The sequence below is a fragment of the Coffea arabica genome, chromosome 6c (genome assembly GCF_036785885.1).
Source record: "Coffea arabica cultivar ET-39 chromosome 6c, Coffea Arabica ET-39 HiFi, whole genome shotgun sequence".
Taxonomy (NCBI): domain Eukaryota; kingdom Viridiplantae; phylum Streptophyta; class Magnoliopsida; order Gentianales; family Rubiaceae; genus Coffea; species Coffea arabica.
Genome location: NC_092320.1, coordinates 12,116,238 through 12,136,713, shown reverse-complemented (window position 1 = coordinate 12,136,713; position 20,476 = coordinate 12,116,238). Strand labels below are relative to the sequence as shown.

The 20,476-nt window shown below is 34.6% G+C and overlaps 1 protein-coding gene across 3 annotated transcripts; it reads right to left on the bottom strand.

Moving 5' to 3' along the window:
- Positions 1–12,622: 12,622 nt before the first annotated feature.
- On the bottom strand, positions 12,623–19,981 carry LOC113694253 (homogentisate phytyltransferase 1, chloroplastic). Of its 3 annotated transcripts, none has more exons than XM_027213148.2 (12): positions 19,665–19,981; positions 18,907–19,178; positions 18,643–18,726; positions 18,480–18,554; positions 17,676–17,759; positions 16,643–16,732; positions 14,791–14,892; positions 14,253–14,348; positions 13,678–13,749; positions 13,489–13,584; positions 13,194–13,298; positions 12,623–12,887 (listed from the first exon to the last, which is right to left on the bottom strand). In XM_027213148.2, the coding sequence occupies exons 1-12, from the start codon at positions 19,750–19,752 to the stop codon at positions 12,846–12,848; spliced, it is 1,206 nt and encodes a 401-aa protein (XP_027068949.1). In that variant the 5' UTR covers positions 19,753–19,981; the 3' UTR covers positions 12,623–12,845. The 3 variants fall into 3 exon arrangements, with proteins under 3 accessions (XP_027068949.1, XP_027068950.1, XP_071909027.1); XM_027213149.2 differs by having other exon boundaries at positions 19,027–19,178; positions 19,665–19,977; XM_072052926.1 differs by lacking the exon at positions 14,253–14,348.
- Positions 19,982–20,476: the final 495 nt, after the last annotated feature.

The window sequence follows — 20,476 nt, the reverse complement described above, 5'->3', positions numbered from 1 at the left end:
TTCAATCCATACGAACTCGTAATCTCGCGCGGCTCACAATATTTGACCTTGACGCATCTTCACATAAAACACCCTACTACTATTTATTGAGAAGTAGGCTCTAATGACTAAATAAATAGCTTTCGAACCATATATATATATATGGGGATTTTGGGAATTTATAAATTAGTCTTCAAGTATCAGGGACAAAATCGAAACTAAGAGTAAAGTTCAAGGATCAAATGTGCCAATTAATTTCCAATTGTTTCTCCCGGCTACCCTAACCGGTGACTTGTCGGGTGCACCTGCATGGTGCATCGGGGTGCCAACCTTCCTCACGCACTCGCCGTCCAAATTGGGCTGCCTTTGTGGGTCCCAAAGGCCAGAAAAAGGACTACCATCAGCTTGTCAACATGGCAACCATTATTTGTGCAAGATAATTAATTGCCCCACCAACCCTTTCCTTTTAATTTGTCAGGCTGGGAGGGTACACCTGCTATAACGGCAAGGTACTACTAGAATGTTGTACGTGATGCTATATTAGTAGTACTTGTTCTAGGAAACTGAAACCTGGTCTGACACAATCATTTTCCCATTCTTTTATGTTAGTACAATGCTAGTACTCCCTCCGTCCCACTTTGTTAGTCTTGTTTTCCTTTTTCGTCCGTCCCAAATTGTAATCCACTTTCCCATTAAGAAATGTAGTAATCTTTCAAATTATCTAAAATACCCTTATTAAATATCTTGTTATTAATACATTGTTATTAAATACTAACCCACTACATTGAATACATTGAGCTTTTCCAATACTAACCCATTAGCTGTAACTGATATTAATTGGCACTTTTCGTGATTAGCATAAGGGTATTTTAGGAAATTATTAATCTAAATTTATATTTCCAACCAAATTAATTACACTTTCTTAATCTGTGTGAAAAAAAAATCAGGACTAACAAAACGGAACGGAGGGAGTATATTACTACTATGTAGTACACTAATTAAAAGTTCTTCTGGTAGTAGTAAATAGAAGCAACTGCTTTCCTCGGAAAGAAAAAAAAAATTATTATATGCTAAGATCTTTTATTAACTGCTGCCCTTAAGGCTTAGTTTGGGAGTTTATGATAGAAAATAAAAGAAGGGAAAGCTTAAGTCATGAGAGAAGAGAAGAGATTGTTATGTTGTTTGGGAGTTTTGAGAATTAGTGGAATGATTTTGAATATGGAAGTCATTAAATATTTATTCAAGGCATTTTTAAGAACAAAAAAGGCATTTTAGAAAAATTAACAAGCTTTCTCCAAACTTTCTCTCCATTTCTTTCCAATTTGAGAGGAAACATTTTTGTCACTATTCATCCTCTCATTTCCTTTCTTTTCCTTCCTACTTAAAACTATCAAACAAAGGAAAATCGCTCTTTCTCTTCTTTTCTCTTCTTTTCTATCCAAATCATTCACTCCCAAATGAACCCTAAATTCAAATGTTAGTAGTCGAGTCACGCACATACGGGGCAGCAGGAGAAATATGTTTCCCTGGGGGAGATCTTTTCCCATTTTTTGATGCCACTTTAATACTAATAATGCAAGTTTTTGTTTCTTTTTTTAGTATTATTTTAAAATTTTTATAAGACGAGTTATGACTCTAATCTTCTTGTTAGGTGGGGAATTGCGTATTTAAAGTTGCTCAAATTCTACCTCTCAAAAAGTGAAGTCAAAATTCTTAACCAGTGGTGGCTTTAGAGGTACAATGAATGGAGCTGTTCAATCTATATGTTCACTTTAGAAGTTGCTTTACGAGTTCCGTAGAGCCCGTGAAATTAATCCTGTATAGAAGCTCAAATGAGAGGATTTTTCAAATTCAGCTCAAATATTTCGAGAAAACCGATGCAGTAAACAATTTAGGAGCTGAAAATTATATTATTGTTTCCGAGTGTTGGAGGACTATCCTTCATTTTGTATTCAAAGTTTGAGATGAAAATCCCATTTAAATTTCGATCACATGTACCAAAAATAAAAAAATGTTGCGCTTTTTTAAAAAAAAAAAAAAAAAAAAAAGAGATCCTAAACTCTACTAGAATAAGGGAAAAAGTAAGTATTTGATAATTGAATTAAAAAGCCTTTAGTTATCTAATTGATCTGGGTTTGTTTGGATCGAGACTTATTTTGTTTACAAAATACTATTTACTTTTTATTATAGACGTATTTTTCAATCAATTTTTTTATATTATCAACTATCTTTTTATCTTACGTACATTACATCATAAAAAGTACTATTATAATTATTTTAAATAATATTTCAGGTAATTTCCTATTCAAACACTCTCAACGTTGTCATGAGTTGAACCGGTTTTTGGGAACGAAATTTGTTGTTTCATTTCGATAATAGCAATGTTTGCTGTGAGAACGGAAACATACATACACAAAAAGTTAAAATCAAAAGCAAATAGTATTAGCAATCGAACGAGATTATGGCTCTTGATTTTCGGGAAGCATTATTATCCCTTGTAATTTTACGAGGACCTCAATCCGTCCGTATCAACTGCGACATCTGGTCAATGACTATCGTGGCCACGGAAAACCGTTGATAATGCGAAATATCATGTGATAATTTCGCCAACTCTAGCTTTTGCATGGCCCACAATAATACTTTGCGCTATAAAAAAAAAAAAAACTACTAACAATTCATTATTATACTGAAATTTTCAGAAATTAAAAATTCCCAGCTCAATAATACATATCTTGTGGTGGGTGTTTATCATTGCTACGAAAATGGCAGTGACAGAGTGATTTATTTTATGACAAAAGAGATTGACTTTAATAGAGCGGGGCCCCCTACAATAGAAAGTCGTCGCCCCCTTTGAAGCCTAAAAAAGGGCAAACACATTTGCGATTCCGATGTGAGTATTCCACTGTGCAATAACATAGTCAATAACGCCGGTTTTTTTTTTTTTTTTAAATTCTAAAGTAACTGGGAGGTCATAGTCCCGGTAAAACAAAGGACCGCATTAAAAAAAGATTTAGGGTGCGTTCCATAAAATTAAAGTTTAAAAAAGTAAATTTAAAATTATTAAACATTAAATTTTATATATTTAAATATATATCACATTAAAGTGATAAATAAATAATTTATTATTTATTTAAATTATTAAGTACTAAATCTAATATATTTGAGTGTATATCAAATTAAGAGATAAGTGAATAATTTATCACTTATTTTTAGGAGTAAATTTTGCTTATAAAATTCAGTGCCACTTAATTAATTCAAATGTTTAAATTTTGATTATTAAAGACATATAAATATGTTAATATTTAAATTCATTAAGTTTAAATGTTGAATTAGATTGTGTTTTATTTGGAATATTTTTACTGTAGCACTTTTTGTGATGTGATGTGTGTGAGATAAAAAGGTAATTGGGAAGATAAAAAGGTGTATTGAAAATTGTAATGATGATGTAAGCAGATAAAATTGGGGAAATAAAACACAATCCAAACAAACCATTATTAAACAAGAACTTAGATTTGGACCGCCTCTTCTCCCGATTTGGACCGCTTCTTCTCCCGAGTCCTGACCTTCAGATTCCTTGAACTGTTAAATTTCATGGATAAATTTCTTAGCAAGTAGTAGTATTTTTTCGCACCCAAATGACCACGATTCAACGCCATTGAAACATCCAATTCATATGCATGTCCCTCTCCGGCTCGTGCCAGCCATTTCCCCTGATCTTTAGCTATATTGACAACGTTTATCTGGGTAACTAAAGCCTGGTTTGAGAATTTTAAAAAGAAAACAAAAGAAAAAGAGAGCTCAACTCCTGAGAGAGAGAGAGAAGAAAAAGTTGGTAAGCTTGGAAGTTCAAGAGATAAATTGAGAAAGGGATAACCTCTCCTGAGGTTTTTGATAATTTCACTAGTCTCTCCTAAAGTTTACAAAATTATGCAAATCTCTCCTGAGATTAAAATTTTGATAATAAAATTTTAAGGTCTTGATAATAAAATTAGTCTAATTAGAAAAAATAACATTAAAAACGTACTTTAAAAAAAGAGATAAAACTTAGATTTCATGAATACCTGTTATGCATGTATATAAGTTTTATTAGTAAAAGAATAAAAATAATTAAAAGTTAGAAACAATTAATACATATATTTCATTATTCAAAAAGTTTATATTTAATAAATTAGACAACACCAATAAGTAAAAAACTACACTAATGATCACAAGATTCAGCAAAACAAACTAGTCATCTCTTTTGACATGATATTTGCTATTATTCTTGTGAATTTGATTAATAAAAATTTTAAAATTTTGTCTTTCTTTTTCATTCATTCTCATTTACTAATATCCAACGATTAAGTAATTGGAGTACTAATTAACTATTAATAACTAACTAATGAAAATAACTGTTGAAAATTTCCTTAATAATGAATGATGACTTGTATTTACAAAATAACATCAATTAATATACCTAATGGAAGAAGAGGGAAAAGAAAGGCAAAATTTTAAAAAAAATTTTGTTCAAAATCATAAGAATCATGGCAAACATCATGTTAAAAGAGATGACTAGTCTATTTTGCTGAATCTTGTGATCATTAGTGTAGTTTTGTTACTTATTTGTGTTGTCTAATTTATTAAATATGAATTTTTTGAATAATGAAATGTATGTATTAATTGTTTCTAACTTTTAATTATTTTTATCTTTTACTAATACAATTTATACATATGCATAACGGGTATTTATGGAATTAAAGTTTCATCTCTCTTTTTTTAAAGTACTTTTTTTCTAATTGAACTAATTTTGTTATAAAAACCTTAATCGTAGGGGTCGTTTGTGAAATTTTGTAACTTTTGGGGAGGCTAGTGAAATTATCAGAAATCTCAGGGGAGGTTTTTGAAATTATCCCATTGAGAAACTTCTTGCTTAGGGAGCGAAGAAAAAAGTTGGTAAGCTTGGAAGTTCTTCGGATTGGAGAGAGAAGAAAAAGTTGGTAAGCTTGGGAGTTTAAGAGACGAAATAAACTGAGAAACTTCGTACTTGGAGAAAGGAGAAAAAGTTGGTAAGCTTGGAAGTTTAAGAGATAAATTGGAAAACTTGGTACATATTTATCATCATATAATTTTTGTGGATAGGGCCTCGTAGATAAGCTTGATATCTAATTTAAAATGTTCTTTTGACTTTGGCATCCAAAGCTAAACACAAAAGTTTGCAGCCCTGCCTCCTGAATTTAAAATTTTCCCGTTTATCTTCCTTACTTATCTCATTCAATTCTCGAACCACTTTCTCCTTCAGAAAGAAAGAAATGAAATGTTTGTTGTTGTTGAGATAAAAACTTCTTTCCCTGAACACATAAAAAGAGCACTCATATGGCGGCAAACGGAAGCGTTGCCAGAAAAAATGCACTCAAGATATTTTTTTATGGTAACATTATATTGCTACCATTATTAGCTAGGCCAATATCATAAGTATCAAAATAAAAAATGTAAAATGAGGTAAGATATAAATTTGAGTGCTCAAAGTCAAACTTGGTAAAAGTATTGGTCCTTGCTCAAAAAAAGCAGAAGCAAAGACGTTAGTTGTAGAACAATGGAACAAAATTTGAATACAACGGAACCATCATAGTTCAAAACAAAATTTTCGTCGGATTCACGTTAATGATGAAGACGAAAACTACTGCACAAGAAGCTCGTACAGCTACGGCACCCAATCCCACCCGTTCATTTATGATATTGCTTAGAGGTGACAAATCAACCCACCTAAATAAATTTACCCATACCCGTCCATGAATAGATGTATATGGGTATCTTAAATTTTTGTATACGGGTATAAATGGGTTACCCAATAATACCCATTTAATAAATGGGTATTATTGGGTAACCCATCAAACCCAATTAACCCATTTAGAATTCTCTTCCACCCAAGTCTCTTCTTTTCTCCCACCTTTTTTTTTTCAAAATTTTCATTTTGTCATGATGTCAACAACTTTTGTTTCATTATTATTATTATTATTATTATTTGTTGATTTTATCTTATTATTTTATTTTCTCTTAGTTTGTTAACTTGCTCATTTTTTAGCATTAGCAATTTATGATAAATTTTAGCCTATTTTCTTATCTTTATAAAATGAAATTTTAAATTTATATATGAAAAAAATGTTAGGGGTTCAAAATTTTTCGATTAAGTTTTTATATTAAATTTTATAGAACTTAGTTCAAATTTTTATATTCTTATTATTCAATTATTAAATAATAGGTAATTTTGTGACATAGAGTATAAATGAAAAAAAAATTGGTAATTAAGTTTATTGAACATTATAAGTAAATATTTAAAACTAATGATGGGTACAAAGAGTGGTATAAATTGCTAACTTAGTTTGCAAAAATGAATTTAAATGAATTTACAAAAAGTTAAAATGAATGGGTTATAAATGGGTAATTGGGTTACCCAATTCATTTTTTGACTTACCCATTTATACCCATCTAATTAAATGGGTATAAATGAGTTGACTCACTTATATCCATTACCCATTTTACCCAACCCAAACCCGCCTAAGTCATCCATTTTGACACCTCTAGTATTGCTATTCCCTTTGTTTTGTCGTTACAATTTTGTTAGTTTTACATGAAACGACAGCACAAAATGGTTTGTTAGTGCTTATGTATATAAAACTTTGCACCGTCGAATCTTGTCGGCCGAATCTGGACCCCTTGGTGTTCGATGGTGAAAACTATAGCTGTTTTTGGCCTCATCAAAGTAACCTTTCATCCCCGGCTGGAGGATGCTGGTTTACTCTCAAGGTCTCGTGGCTTGAATATTATTGATGATTTCCCAGCAAGTTACGTTACAGCTTAAGCAGAACAATTGGCATCATTTGATTGAGAGCATCAAGAAGCAGATATTTAAGAGCCATTTGGCAACACGTGTAGCCTGCTTGTTTGAATATTCAATTCATACTTGCTGGTTTCTTCGATCACTTTGCCAGATTTCTTTTCTAATAATGCTGAGGAAAACGTAATCAGAGTACAATTATGGTGCCGCTAGACACATTTTGCCAAAATAGAAGATATATTTAGCCTTTGTGGTCGTTGTCATTGTCTTAATTTGTCTCTGGGTTTTTATTGGCAAACTTGCACGAAATTACCGACTATAGAAATAAAAGTCAACCCTTCAAGTGAGAGTTTCAGGAGATCATGATTCTGATGTCAATTAAATTTGCACCAATTGAACCAGTTATGAAGGGGGAAAAATGATATCTATAAAACAGCAAAAGCTCGACTGAAGTAATTCACTTTTATTCACGGATGAGTAGCAAGCATCTTCTGATGTTATCTCATCCGAACACATGATTAATTGATAATAGAGTTATTCACTAATTAAATATACGTTAATATGTCTTTTTATAAATAAAAGAAAAAAAGAGGATCAACCGTGACTCCTCACTTACCTCTTAGATAATTCGATTACAGGTAAAATATGTCTTATTAATTAGGCTACGCTTGCACCCACTAGTCACAAAACTTGTTTAGTTCACTGGCCATAATAAATTAGTTAATACTTGAATTTGCTTACGATAGTAACGAGGGTTTTTTAAAAAAAAAAAAAATAAAAATCTAAAGGCATTCCTTTAAAAAGAGAAACTCATATTTGAAGTGCTCCTTAATTATTAATTTAATACTCATTGAGCACTCGTTAATATCTCCATTCTTATTTTGCTATACCTTTGCAAGTGAGTCGTGACTCATGACTCGTGAGAGCATGGCTTTTGGCTGGCTTTAATGTCCTTTTAGAGAACTAAACCATGAGATCCACCCCACAAAGTAGATTTTGTTGGCCTAAATTTTCCAGGTTTCCTGTCTACTAGATATCTGCACAGAGCAACCACTAAAAAAAAAAAAAGAAAAAGAAAAAGAAATTCAGCATTTCGCGAGCGATACTGGACATTCACATGAAGACATGCACGCACTCATATTATATTGCACAATCAATTAATTAGAGCTGAAATCATCATGATCTTGCAATTTGTACGGCTAATACCTGTTTTTCACTGTAGCAGGGCTTTCATACCGACTACTCTGCGTTGTTTATCAACAACTATATAGCCCTTCAATTTAAACTAGTGGCAATTAAATGTGTCTTAGTTCGTGAGATTATTTAATTACATGCTTACGTCCAGAGTCCCAATAATGGAGATAAAATCGCAGTCAAAGTGAAACGTTGGCTGCTAGTTGACATCAACAATGACTCAAAAGCGGGGTAGATTATGCAACTGATTTTTGACGCTATAAAAATAATGAAGTCAGTAATCACTCCAGAAACCATATATGTCCGCAGCTTTCTGAAAAGGCCAAGTACATACAGTTCTCTAGAGGAAGTTTCATGTTCTCTCTGGAGTTTTTCAACTCCGTACCAGGCGTGGGGTTTTTGATGACCAGGGGCCAAGTGTAGGAAGTAAAGAGAGCGACGTTTGTGGTAAATTTGGCTTCCGGGCAACATATAGAAAATAGAGTAGAACCTTCCCTGGGAAAATATGGAAGTTGAAAATTTGAGCAGAGCAGCAGAGGGAATAAGCAATGTAGATAGTGATCTTATCGTCGTCGGTGGCTGTCCACATACTCCAAACTATTTCATGGTCAAACCTACATGTATGATATTACGGGTGATTGGACAGTCATATCCAAATGAATTTTTCTAAGCGACTAGTATAGATCATTGATTCTTACACAACCCAAAAGATGTTCTTCTTCCTAATTTATCAGTAAAGGGAGGACGAGAGAGAGAGAGAGAGAGAACCAAACGAAGGAAAGGATAGGGAGATGGTAGATGGAGAATATTAACTGGCAGCGAGAATTAAATCCCATTTTTAATGAGTGGAAGAAGCGAGCCGTAATTGTTTTGTTTGATTATGACCCAAAATCTCTCATCTTTTGTCTCAAATACTCGTCTAATAGGCAACAGCACGCTCTTTCCTTGCGTGCCCAACTTGAAGTTGGCCTCTCTGCAAGTCCACTTTTTCAACAGGCATGACGGCGAAGGTTAGATAAAGCAAGGTCCAAGGACTAAGGGCAGAGACTCCAAGGCTCTCGACTCTAAATTCTAATTCTCTGCTCCATTCCCGTTTCCAAATTCCATCCCTCCACGGAAAATAACGAGTAGGTAAACCAAAACATTTTCATGTTTGAAGTTCATGGAAGGCAAATTTGTGGGGACTGCTAATTCCTTTGATTCTCAAATTTGTGGGGACTACTATTTCATTTTTCCCCAAAACGTGCATACCTTTGTCATCCCTAACTGCATCATGCATGCAATCTCCAAATTCACTATTTAGGGTGTCACCCTACGCCCCAAGGATCGCTTGTTAATTTGCCAGTAGTATTTGACAAGCAAACTAAAAATTGATGAATTATTGCATACTATAAAACCACGATAGATAGCCTATTACTATCTGAATGCTTTAGTAAGCACGTCATTTCTCGTTATATAAAGGGTTGCTAAATTAATGTGTGCTACAACTGGCCACATTTCACATTTCAATTCATGATTTTCTGTATATTGATAAGATTTCTCAGAAAAATGAAAGCGAGGATGCTTGAAGATCCTTTTGTGTGCAAAATAATAAAGTGGAGTATTTATAAGTGGATCATGAGAGGGGAATGGATTGGGTACCATCGGAAGGGAAGGGAGTGTAAGTGAGAGATTCTAGATTCGAAACCTTCCACTTATCTCGAAAGAAAAGAAAAAAAGAAGAAGTGGATCCATGAAATCAACAAGCTAATCCGTCTTTTAGTGAGCGGAATGTTTGTGCGCAGATCGATACTACATAGATTTCTCACATCAGCTTTCTCTTCTACAACAAAGATCTACTTAGTTCTTCTCTTTCTATTTTAAACAGATTATTATAAATCTATTGACAACTCTGCCGATGTGGCCTAAACCTTCAAATTTTCAAGAAAAGTTAAAGCAGACAGGACATTGAATTCTGAAAATCATGTTTGAAATTCATATTAGTGACTGATTACCAGTGTGCTTAATTTGCTGTTCTTCTAAAGGTGAAGATTGAAGGGGATTTTTATTTTTTTTTTGGTTTAAGGGGAAATTTAAACCTTATAAAGGAGAAGGATGAAAAGAGAGAATTTGAAAAGTCGAATCAAAGACTTCACCGTCATCAACTAATATCTCTAGCGGCTAAGCTGGATTTTAGAGACAAATGTATGGAGTTAAATCTTACGATTATGACAAGCTGTTGAATTTCAGTTCCGATCAGAGGCATTCGTGGGTCATAAGAACAACCTCTCATTATAGTAGATTTGGTCCTTAAAAGTTTGAAAAACAACCTCTCATTACATTGCCCTTTATCTCTCCCATTTTATGTGATTATTGGGCACGTAGACCTTAATTTGATTCTGTAACGGGGGACAAATGCATGAATGTATAGCCTAAGAGACACATGACATGGGACGGAAGAATAGGGCTATCCCCGCAACTCAAGTTTCTGGCTATTTTGGAATATATTCTACTTTATACCCGTTTTGACTCTTGATTGAGAACTTTTGGCCGGATGGAATGGACAGAGGTCTCCTCCCCTTGCTCCCCTCCATGATAAAAAAATTCTCATGGTCCCACTCTCCATCTTCATCCCCCATTATTATTATTTTTTTTTTTTGGTGCCCCAGAAAATTTAGATAACAAAACTCCACTAGAAAAGCAACGACAGACAAGATACAAGCGGTAGCCAGAAGGATCTAAAAATGAATACTGAGTGGTATTGAAAATTGCTAGTTGTGTTTTGTACCCACTCCTTACCGTCCAGTGCTTTTTGAGTAAATTCCTCGTCTCCCATTATGTTCAGGCTTGAAAGCTGGTTTCAACTTTTCGACATTATTGTATGGGAAGATTGGGAGGAGAGAGGCTAAAGAGGCAGGCTAGATTCTATTCACCATTTGGTCTTATTTTCACTGCAGGTTTGGAAATAATTTTTAGTGGTTGTCTCGGTTTGGTGCTTCCAATCAAGAAAAGCTTCTAACGCTCGATCATCCACGTACATCTTAGGAAATACAACGGCACATGGATTTCAGGCTTCTACCATCCACTCATCCAACCCTTGTGCTGTTCTTGTCTGTCCTGCCTTTTCTCTCTTCTTTTTTTTTTTTAAAAAAAAATTTTTATGGGGTTGAAGAATAATCAATAAAGCATCCAAAAGCTCAACTTGAATTTTTCTCCATCTCGTTATGGGCTTGAATGGTTGAATGATGTTGATTGCAAATCAAACAGATCATCATCATTTTAAATGAATAGAGGAGGTCAAACTTTGGGCAAGCAAGTGAAAGATTGACAGCAGGTAAGTTAAAAGGAATTTAATGTTTCCAAGACTTGACTCAATTAACTGGGACATTAGTTATTTTCTAACTATGACATCGCTCGCTGATTTACACCTTCATTTTTTCCTTCTTGGTGAATTGATCCCATCTTCAAACCTTCTCCTTTCCCCTTTCAAACCTTCTCCTTTCCCCTTTCTCATTGTAAGGTTTAAAGTTTTTCCGGTTCGACTTTCAGATCCTTCTCTTTTCCGTAGATTTTTTTTTTTTGAAATTCCAAACTCCATGGACTAAGCTAAAATTTGAACAAACTCTAAACCTAGGTAAAATGGCACCCAATATAGTAATAAAATAAGCTCCAAATCTTACCTGAGCATAAAGATGACGACTATAAGATGCCAACGAAAAAAAAAAAATTAAAAAAAAAATTGAAAACTTCGTCAACTATTTGTACTCCTACTTTTTTTTTTTTTTTTTTTAAAGCAATTTGGTAGTCCTACTTAGTGATTCCTGACGTTCACCATAATTGAACTAAAATTGCTTTGCCAGTTTTAGCTAATTTCTAATTGCCAGCACCATCATCCTTGTAGGAAGCTTCCTGCATCTTTCCCCAAGTCATCCAATTCACTCTGTCTACGTAATACAAACCCACTAAAATGCGTAGCCTGATTTACCTAAAATATTCGACTAAACCAAAATATGTCGTTCTTTGGCAATTTCTTCTTTAGCTCAAATGTACGACCGACGCCTAGATTATGATTGAAAACGTCGTTGTTTATTAGTATAACAGAGAAATAAACGTTTTTTTCGAGTGTCAATTTTCTTGAGGTAGTTTTCTTAGGAACTTTGGAATAAAGGTGAAGAAGGAGAACTAGAAAAGTCCTAGTCATGGTCTGGGCCCAGCCCAGCCCAACCAAACCGACAGTTCAACCCTCCAATCTTTGGTCTAGTCAAGATCAGCGAGCCCACCAGCTCCATCTCTACCAGTCCGCAAGTTACAGCACCTAATTTTTCTTTCTTAATTTTTTTTTTTTTTTTTAAAAAGGAAATGGTGGAATTTAAAGAATAGAAAAGGGGACACAGAATTTAAACTCAAAGTTCAAAACTCTCGGACCTCAACTTCAACTATTAGATTAAGGCGTATTCATTTATCTACCACCCAATTATACTGAGCATTTGCATCCTCGTTTAGGATTATCTTCCTCTTTTTTTTTTTTTTTTTTTTTCTCCCCTCTTTCACTTAATAATCCATATAACTATCAGGGAAAAAAAAAAAAAAAGCATGCGTACCACAATCATCCAGAAATTTTAACTCCCCAATTCAGTAAATGGTCAAGAGGGAAAATGACAACAATGACTTTGAAATAGGATTTCATGGCTAGAATTAGAAGTATTCGAGTCCAAGACTATGTCAAGTCTTCTGCATGGAGCACAAATCTAAGCATCCTTGCCGTATCTACTCAACACAAATCCACAGATGCATAAGGGGAAAAAGGAAAAAAAGGAAAAAGCCTTGTCATGCCATGAGGCAGACAAATGGGGGGCCATTCTCTTTAAATTTCTCCAGCTTACCTTACTAGAGGTATGAGGAAATACTCTGCATAAAAGAGCTGCAAAATGCAAAACATTCCAAAACGCATTTTAGTTTTGTACTGATGCTAAATTCAAAGATGCAGGAAAACAAGCATGTGTATAAAAGAACACGAGAGAACTTTCTGATGTATGTATGGGTCTAAACACCCCATTTCTCTTTGTAGTATGCACCAAATATGTACAGAAAGTTAAAATGGTCAATGGCTACCCAGCTCAGTGCCATTTGTCAATAGTTTGGATGTAAATTCTCTCACTTGTTTGATAGGCTAAAGTTTCATTTTGGTTTTAGAATATCCAATTTCATAGTTTGAACCAGACAGTACCTTCCAGATGAACATGTAAAAGGATATTATTTGTGTCTTGCTTTCCAGATCAACAGATTTGGCTCGCCTCCAAAGTATTGAAGCCAAGAGGATGTGACCACCAACCTGAATTTTACGATGCATTGAGACTGTTGTATAATGCTAGTTAATCGCTACTGAATTTAATTATGGAAGAAACCTATGTAAAGAAGTTTTGCAAATGAAACTCCTAACTTTTCAGAACTGTGTATGAGTGCAAGTTTAGCGCTTCGATGCCTCACAATGACAAAGTAATACCGTAGGAAGAGATCCTTACCATAATGTACTTGCTCCAGAGTTGGGAAGATGTCACTCCAACAAAAATAGCGACAATATAAGCCATTTGAAGAAGGGATATACAAATCCAAAACACCTGTCATAATTGAATCAGGACCAACCCGGGGAAAAGAAAGGCAAAATAAGACCTTGACCTGGAATTTTTTGTGAACAATGCTTAAGAACTAACCCTCTCTTGACCCAATCGGACACTAAAAGATTCAATACCATATATCTTGTCTCCAACAATATCAGGAATATCCTACAAAATAAAAATGTCATCACGTAACTCACTTTAGTCCAGTATCTTGCAGAAGAAAAGCACAAACCAAGCTAAATGCAACCTGTATCAAAAAGTAGATAGTAATTTCTTCTTGTACATTGTTCAACATGCTGAATCACCTTTAGGCAGTTTAGATGTTCGTTTGAAGTAGCAATATTCCTAAGTAAACCATTTATGTAAATTTTAGGGTTGAAGTTTCTTAGTCGGTCACCAGAATTCCAGATAACAGCAACGTTGACTTCAATGCAAGGGGACAAATTACAGAATGTTATCCTTTGATCTAAATATCAGAATTGGACACATTTAGTCACACTGGTTATGCAATCAGAGGAATGGTATAAAAAATCCAAGATAGCTTTAAATTGTAATCATAAATTTATAGATATCCCAAGCCCCAAACTTCTATGATGCTGTTCAGTTGAAATGCTTTTGCTTTGTAACCAAGAGATTACCCCCCCAGCATACCAAGTAAAAACATTCACCTTGAATAGTGCAATAACAACGGAGAAGAAGGTCATGAATGCAGTGGCAAAAATTACAGGCTTTGACAAGAGAGCTGGTCGTCTGAATACAAAAGTCTGAAAGAATTTACTACAGATTAGTAATCAGTTAGCAACTGAAGCTGACATAATATCACAAAGCAAAATATCAAGAACAAGCAATTCTTCACATCCCAGAAGAAACCCTATTTGTTAAGCTGCAGCAAAGCTTATTACACTGCCATAAGTCTGTGAACAAGGGTCATAAAGAATCAGATCCACGCATCACCAGAACTGTCAAGCTTATACATTGGTAATCATCCAGTCTACTGCTACCATATATGATAGTAAAGGATGATAAAAGTCCTCTTGTTGCTTAAACTCGGAGACTATTAGGAAATGGTAAAAAGAATGCCATATTTCAACACGGTTAGCTTATCTGAGAATGACAACATAATTCGCAACTACAAACTGAGTCACTCCATTTCACAGAAAAAACATTTATACCAAAATATATTACTTAGAACAGATCGAGGATGACCTGAATGTGCAAATAAAATGCTAACTGTACAATTACAGCTCGCACAGCTAAGATGCAGAGTGCAGCAACAAATGCAAATCTCTTCCATCTCAACCATGGTACCTGCAAAGGACCGGAAAACTGTGAGCATTGGCATAGAAAACCCCTTCTGGGTATCCCAGATTTCTACCACTACAATGCTAAACATGGGCAAGTACTTGCTTAAACAGCTAGGCCATTCCACTTTATGTAAGCCAACTCAATCGCTCTATATTCTTATCCCAATATATCAACAGGAATCATTACTGTGTTAATTTGCATTGTCAGCAATAAATGTTCTAATTGGAGATGATATTTCAAATGGGAAGTTATGGTCTCGTGCTTCCTGCTCTCGGATAGATGCAAGGTTTTTCTTTTCTTTTCTTTTTTTTTGAGGGCTAGTTGTTGGCAATGTATTGATGGAGCTGTTCACATATTAAAACGAATTAAATATTAGAAATATTTGAATCTAGAACCTCTTGCTTGATGACCTGCCAGCACCAAATGAACTGAAGATTGATAATTGAAAGGACGAAGGAGACTAAGAACAAGTTCCACTTTTTTCTTTTCATTCAGGAAAAAGCATCCTGTGCTAAACAAGGAATTCTGGAGTCTTATATGCAACTATTATCTTGAAGGTTTACAAATAATTGCAAAATCGGAAGTTGGCCTGAAGTGGTACCACCAAAGAAAGGCCTGAAGAATTATAATACAGGAGGAAAAATAAGTTCCAAACCAAAGTAATTCAGTGAAGCAATCCTGTGATCTATTAAGCAACAAAACTTGATTTTGAAAACTCTTATCACATAACATGACATCACAAGTAAATTAGCCAATAAATTGGAAATGTTATTCCTCTCACTCGAACAGTGTAGAAGCCAAAAACTGAACTACTTGCTAAAGCATAAGACTAAGATGAACACGTTTTATGCGAGAAAATTTCAAAATAGGAGTTTCACATAATGTGCATCCACTTTTGCTTGCCAAGAACTTTTTCTCTTACAACAAATACAAGATTGGTTAGCAGCCTACTCACAGGATCTTCTGGCACATTTCATTAGGAAAGCTAGAATAATAGCAATGGTCCCTATACACTAAGGACATGAGAGGGCAGAAGCCAGATGAGTTTGTGAGCTTCCAGAATTTAACAACCCTCAATGTAAAGTTGTTAATGGCAATTTACTAGTGCATATAACTGAAACAACAATACAGATCATATCATAGAGCAATTCAAGAACCATATACATCCTTAAAGACAATCAAAGAATGTTTTAATGTAAAGATGACATGCTACAAGATTAGTTTCGTATGTATACCTGTCTAACAGAAATGTTGTAAGATCAGACTAAAAGGACAGATTGAACAAGTCACTGTCAACTTACCTCGTACTCTTATGATTAGTGACGATCAACCATTCTAACCAGCAAAATGCAGATGTCCATTCTAACCATTCTAAATCATGCTCATCAAACAGAACATTTTAGTTTCATGGGTGGAATATTCAGCCAACAATATTTACTTCAAATGTAAGTAGGTAGTGGCAAAACATGCGGAGCCACTACATTTTGCTGATGGATAGAGGGAAGGTGATACTAAATTGGAATGGACCAAAACCAAAACTAAAGACTTTATCAGTACTGACTTTGGGCAGGCAAAAAATATAAATTGCTGCATTGGAGAACCAAAACTAAAGACTTTATACTTTGGGCAGGCCAAAAAAAAAAAAATTACTGCATTGGAAATTGACATCAGCAGTGCATTTGAAGGCAAAATCCAGAGTCTCCGGAAATAAGAAAACTATTTAGTGAAGGCATAGGTTTCATATTTCACTTACGTTCATTGAGTATGCAGTCCCAAGCACAAAGCTGACAAAAAGAGCCCAAAATAATGGCCATGAGCCTACTATCCATCCAAGCCAAAAGCTCTGTAAGGAGAAATAAATAAGTTTCATGATAAGTAAATAAGAATAAATGAACATATTGCAAATATTCTAGAATTCCTCTGTTAACATTCAGAATATTTACTGAAGGAACTCCAAAATAACCTCTAGAAAACTAATCACAATTGTTTCCAATATGGAAGAAAATACTAATAAAAACTAAATAGTCTATAGACTTATGACAAGTAATGAAGAACACACGAAAGTAGATAGGCAAAGATCTAACCACCAGCCTTTGGGTTGGTGGCCACCACCAATGCATTAAGGCTTGGTGGGGTGGGAGGCAAGGGTTACCAATTTGCCACAATTAAATGTGGCCTTGCTTAAAAAATCCAGGCGGGTACGCAGTGCACCCGTCTGGTCTGATGGTGGTTTAGTCTCCTCCGAGTTACCTCAGGACCTCTTCAGGCCCCCCTCTCCCCATAGTGTAGGAAGCTATCTTATCGACAAAAAAAAAAAAAAGATAGGCAAAGATCCGTGAGTTAAACTACATTGACTGACTCCCCCCATCAATGTTAACATGAAGTCACATTAAAGATGTTCTCAATTTTTAAAAACAGTTAGCCCCACTGGCCATCATCTTTAAAAGGATATTTCAGAGTTAACTACCTCTCAATTAAGGCAATTGTAATTTACAGAATTCATTGGAGCTCTTTGTAAATATACCATCTAATTAGTATAAAAAGTAGTTAACTACTTTTTATGATTTAAATATATAAGGTGAGTAGTGATAGGCGCTCACTGCCGGCAAAAAATGGTTAGCTATCCAGTGATTTATGTTCATGAAAAAAATTCTTTCAAGCTACTACATATCTAGAGGAAAAGTTTTGTGATTTGTCATACAATAGCTGGCAGACAACTAAACAGTCATACCATGAAAGAAAATGACAAAAGAACACACAAAGTTTGGTGGAAGCTTAAGAATTACCATTATGACAAATGATGAAACAATTATTATACCAGTCTCGACTGAATATTCCCCTGATGCCAATGGGAGATATGGCTTATTAACCTGAAATAACAACATCACTAAAATAACTGGTGGAAGAGAAGAAAAAGAAGTAATCGCATTGACAAACAAAAGTCCAGTCATAAATTTAGTAGATCATAAAATAGTTAAACCCTGTCCATGTACGCCACCTCAGCTCCTAACTTATCCTTTGCGCCAAGGTAGAGAAAAGCAGTAATGTGGAAAATGAATTTTAATCTTGAAATTAAAATCAAACTTCCTAACAATCCCATATAACTGGACATGCAGCAACTCTCGGCGTGGCTAAAAGAAAACACTAATAGATATCGCAATTTCCAAGTGATAATTGTTATTGTTTACACATAATAACAGTTGTCACTTAATTCAAATGCAAAACAAAGTTTATGACTTTCTGATATAGTAAAAGAATCTATGATCTAGAAACTGCTCACATACTCTGCAAACTAGAAAATAAAGGTAATAGAGGTAACCATTCTGCAGAATTATATTATAAAAAATTAAATAAATTCCTTTACATGAATAGCCATATTGACCATGTCCTGCCATCAATCCTTCCCTTGAATTGCATAAGGCAGCTGGATTTCTTCTGATTCTTTGTTTCGTGAAATTGCAATGCAAGAAGTAAATTTTAGATGTGGACCTAAAAGAGAAATGAATTTATACATGTCCTACCTTATCTATTTCCATGTCTGACAACTCATTCATGGACCTAAAAAAGAAATGAATTCATGCATGTCCTACCTTGTCAATATCTATGTCTGACAACTGATTCAGGCCAACAATGTATATGTTCATCAAGAAGGCAGCAGCAATGGCCTGAAAACCAACAACTTCAATGCCTAAAAACATCATATTAGATTATACCATACTTGAATTCTTGAATCATCCAAAACATCAAACGAACCTCGAACATCCCAGTGAAAAACAATGGAGAAAAATCTGAAACCTTTTCGACTGCAAGTAGAGAAACTGAAATTATGCTCAGTACCTGCTCACAGAAAAGTGAATAAAGTTTACAATCTTCCTTACAAACAGAGAAGTTACTTTCTATGTATGTGTACACATGCCATCGTGAAAATGCTAGCATACACAAACAAAAAGTGATTACTGCTTAAAATTAGTTAGCATCTTAATGTCAACTCAGAGCAACGGGATCTCTGAACCTAACTGTTCCTATAACAGTGTGGGGACGTGAAAACCGATAGAAAGCATCTAAACTGGCTTGAAGTGACTTCAGGGGGCTGTTCGAAGGTTCAGATTCAAAAGGGTGTTCAGAGACAGCATTCACCAAATACTTATCACTTCCTTTCCAGCAAAAAGCAACAAATTTTTGGCTGCTGTCGCTACCAACATGCTGACGCATCAGAAGCCGCCTTTTTGGGATCACTGCTAACTGTTTCTCTAGATTGTTCCATCTTTTGCATTTCAAACCCAGCAGTCCTACATTTAAACCAATTATTTCAAGAGAAATCCTATAGAATCAACATAGTGGACCAATTTCAGAATTATAAGAAGTAACAAGAAAGGGAAATAAAACAGTAAAGAAACACAAGAAATTGCAGCATGCACCCCCTTTATGAGCTTCCGTATTTAATTCTTTTTTGTTTCTTCTTCAGTTAGCATGCATTCTCATAAAGCTAATATTTTTATCTACAAACAGCAGAAATTGAATTCCAGAATGAAGAAAATTAAGCTAAATTTTCTCAAGAACTGAATCCCAAGTGAAATTGACACGATTAGCTAAAAATTTTTCGATTATGAATTAAATGAGAACACATTAGACAATTTTAAAGTCCCATATAGCTTAATCCCAAAATCTTAAACACTGAGACGAAAGCAAAAAAATCAATGCAGGTACCCCAGTTTTCCCAAAATCCAATAAAATAAATTATCAGAAACGACATTTGAGAACATATTTCTGCTTACCGGAGGAAGGAGAAGAAAGCTCAGAAGTGAGAGGAAATGAAGGTAAAGATGAAGGCTTTGCAAAAGACCCAATGAGCAGAGACTCCATTACTGTTCTGGGCTTATTCAATAAACTCAAGTCAAGATGGTTCAGTTCTACTAGCACAGCAGTACTAGCGTACGGGCGTTAGCCAAGAAAGCCGGCTCTTGCCTCTTTCTCCCCTCTTTTACGGGTGTTTGGTTACCAGATGGTCCATTACTTTCTTTTTCAGAGGGAAGAAACACAGACGAAAATCGAAAGGGACACGCCCTTGCACTGCAACGTGTAGTCAGCAGGCAAGCAAAGCAAGGCAGTATGGGTCCATTAACCACATTTTTTATTTCAAGCCGACGTGCAAAGGGACAAGGACGGAATTTTAATGCACCACGATCCTATAAAATTTTTGTTTTTGTCTGAGGTAAAAAGATCCATGTAGCCCCGTTTGAAGAATGAATTTTTTGAATATTTATCTAAAATTTAATTGTAAATTATGATAAAAATTATAGAAAAAATTTTTGATGTGTATAAATTTTTAGATATTTTGAAACGTATAACTTAAAATTTTTGAGAAAATTTTTGAGATTATTATATTAAAAATTGTTGAAAAAAAAATTTGAAGCAGATAAATTTGGTCAAAAACTTATTTGCTAAACATGCCCTAATTCTGTTGGGTCAACATTAGTAGCAGCAGGAGAAAAGAATAAAATTCGGAATTTGTTCAGCTGCAAAGATGATTTTTCCGAAATTCAATATTTCTTGTCAAATTTGCTGCTTTGCCATTTGGGTGGGCTCA

What these genes read in the sequence shown, in the direction of transcription:
- LOC113694253 (XM_027213148.2), bottom strand. Translation starts at nt 19,752, where the DNA reads ATGGAGTCTCTGCTCATTGGGTCTTTTGCAAAGCCTTCATCTTTACCT. An exon ending in TTTCATCATTTGTCATAATG is followed by an intron (nt 16,733 to 17,675) that starts GTAATTCTTAAG and finishes TTCTCCTTACAG; the next exon opens with AGCTTTTGGCTTGGATGGAT. An exon ending in TTGTTATTGCACTATTCAAG is followed by an intron (nt 13,750 to 14,252) that starts GTGAATGTTTTT and finishes TTTATTTTGTAG; the next exon opens with GATATTCCTGATATTGTTGG.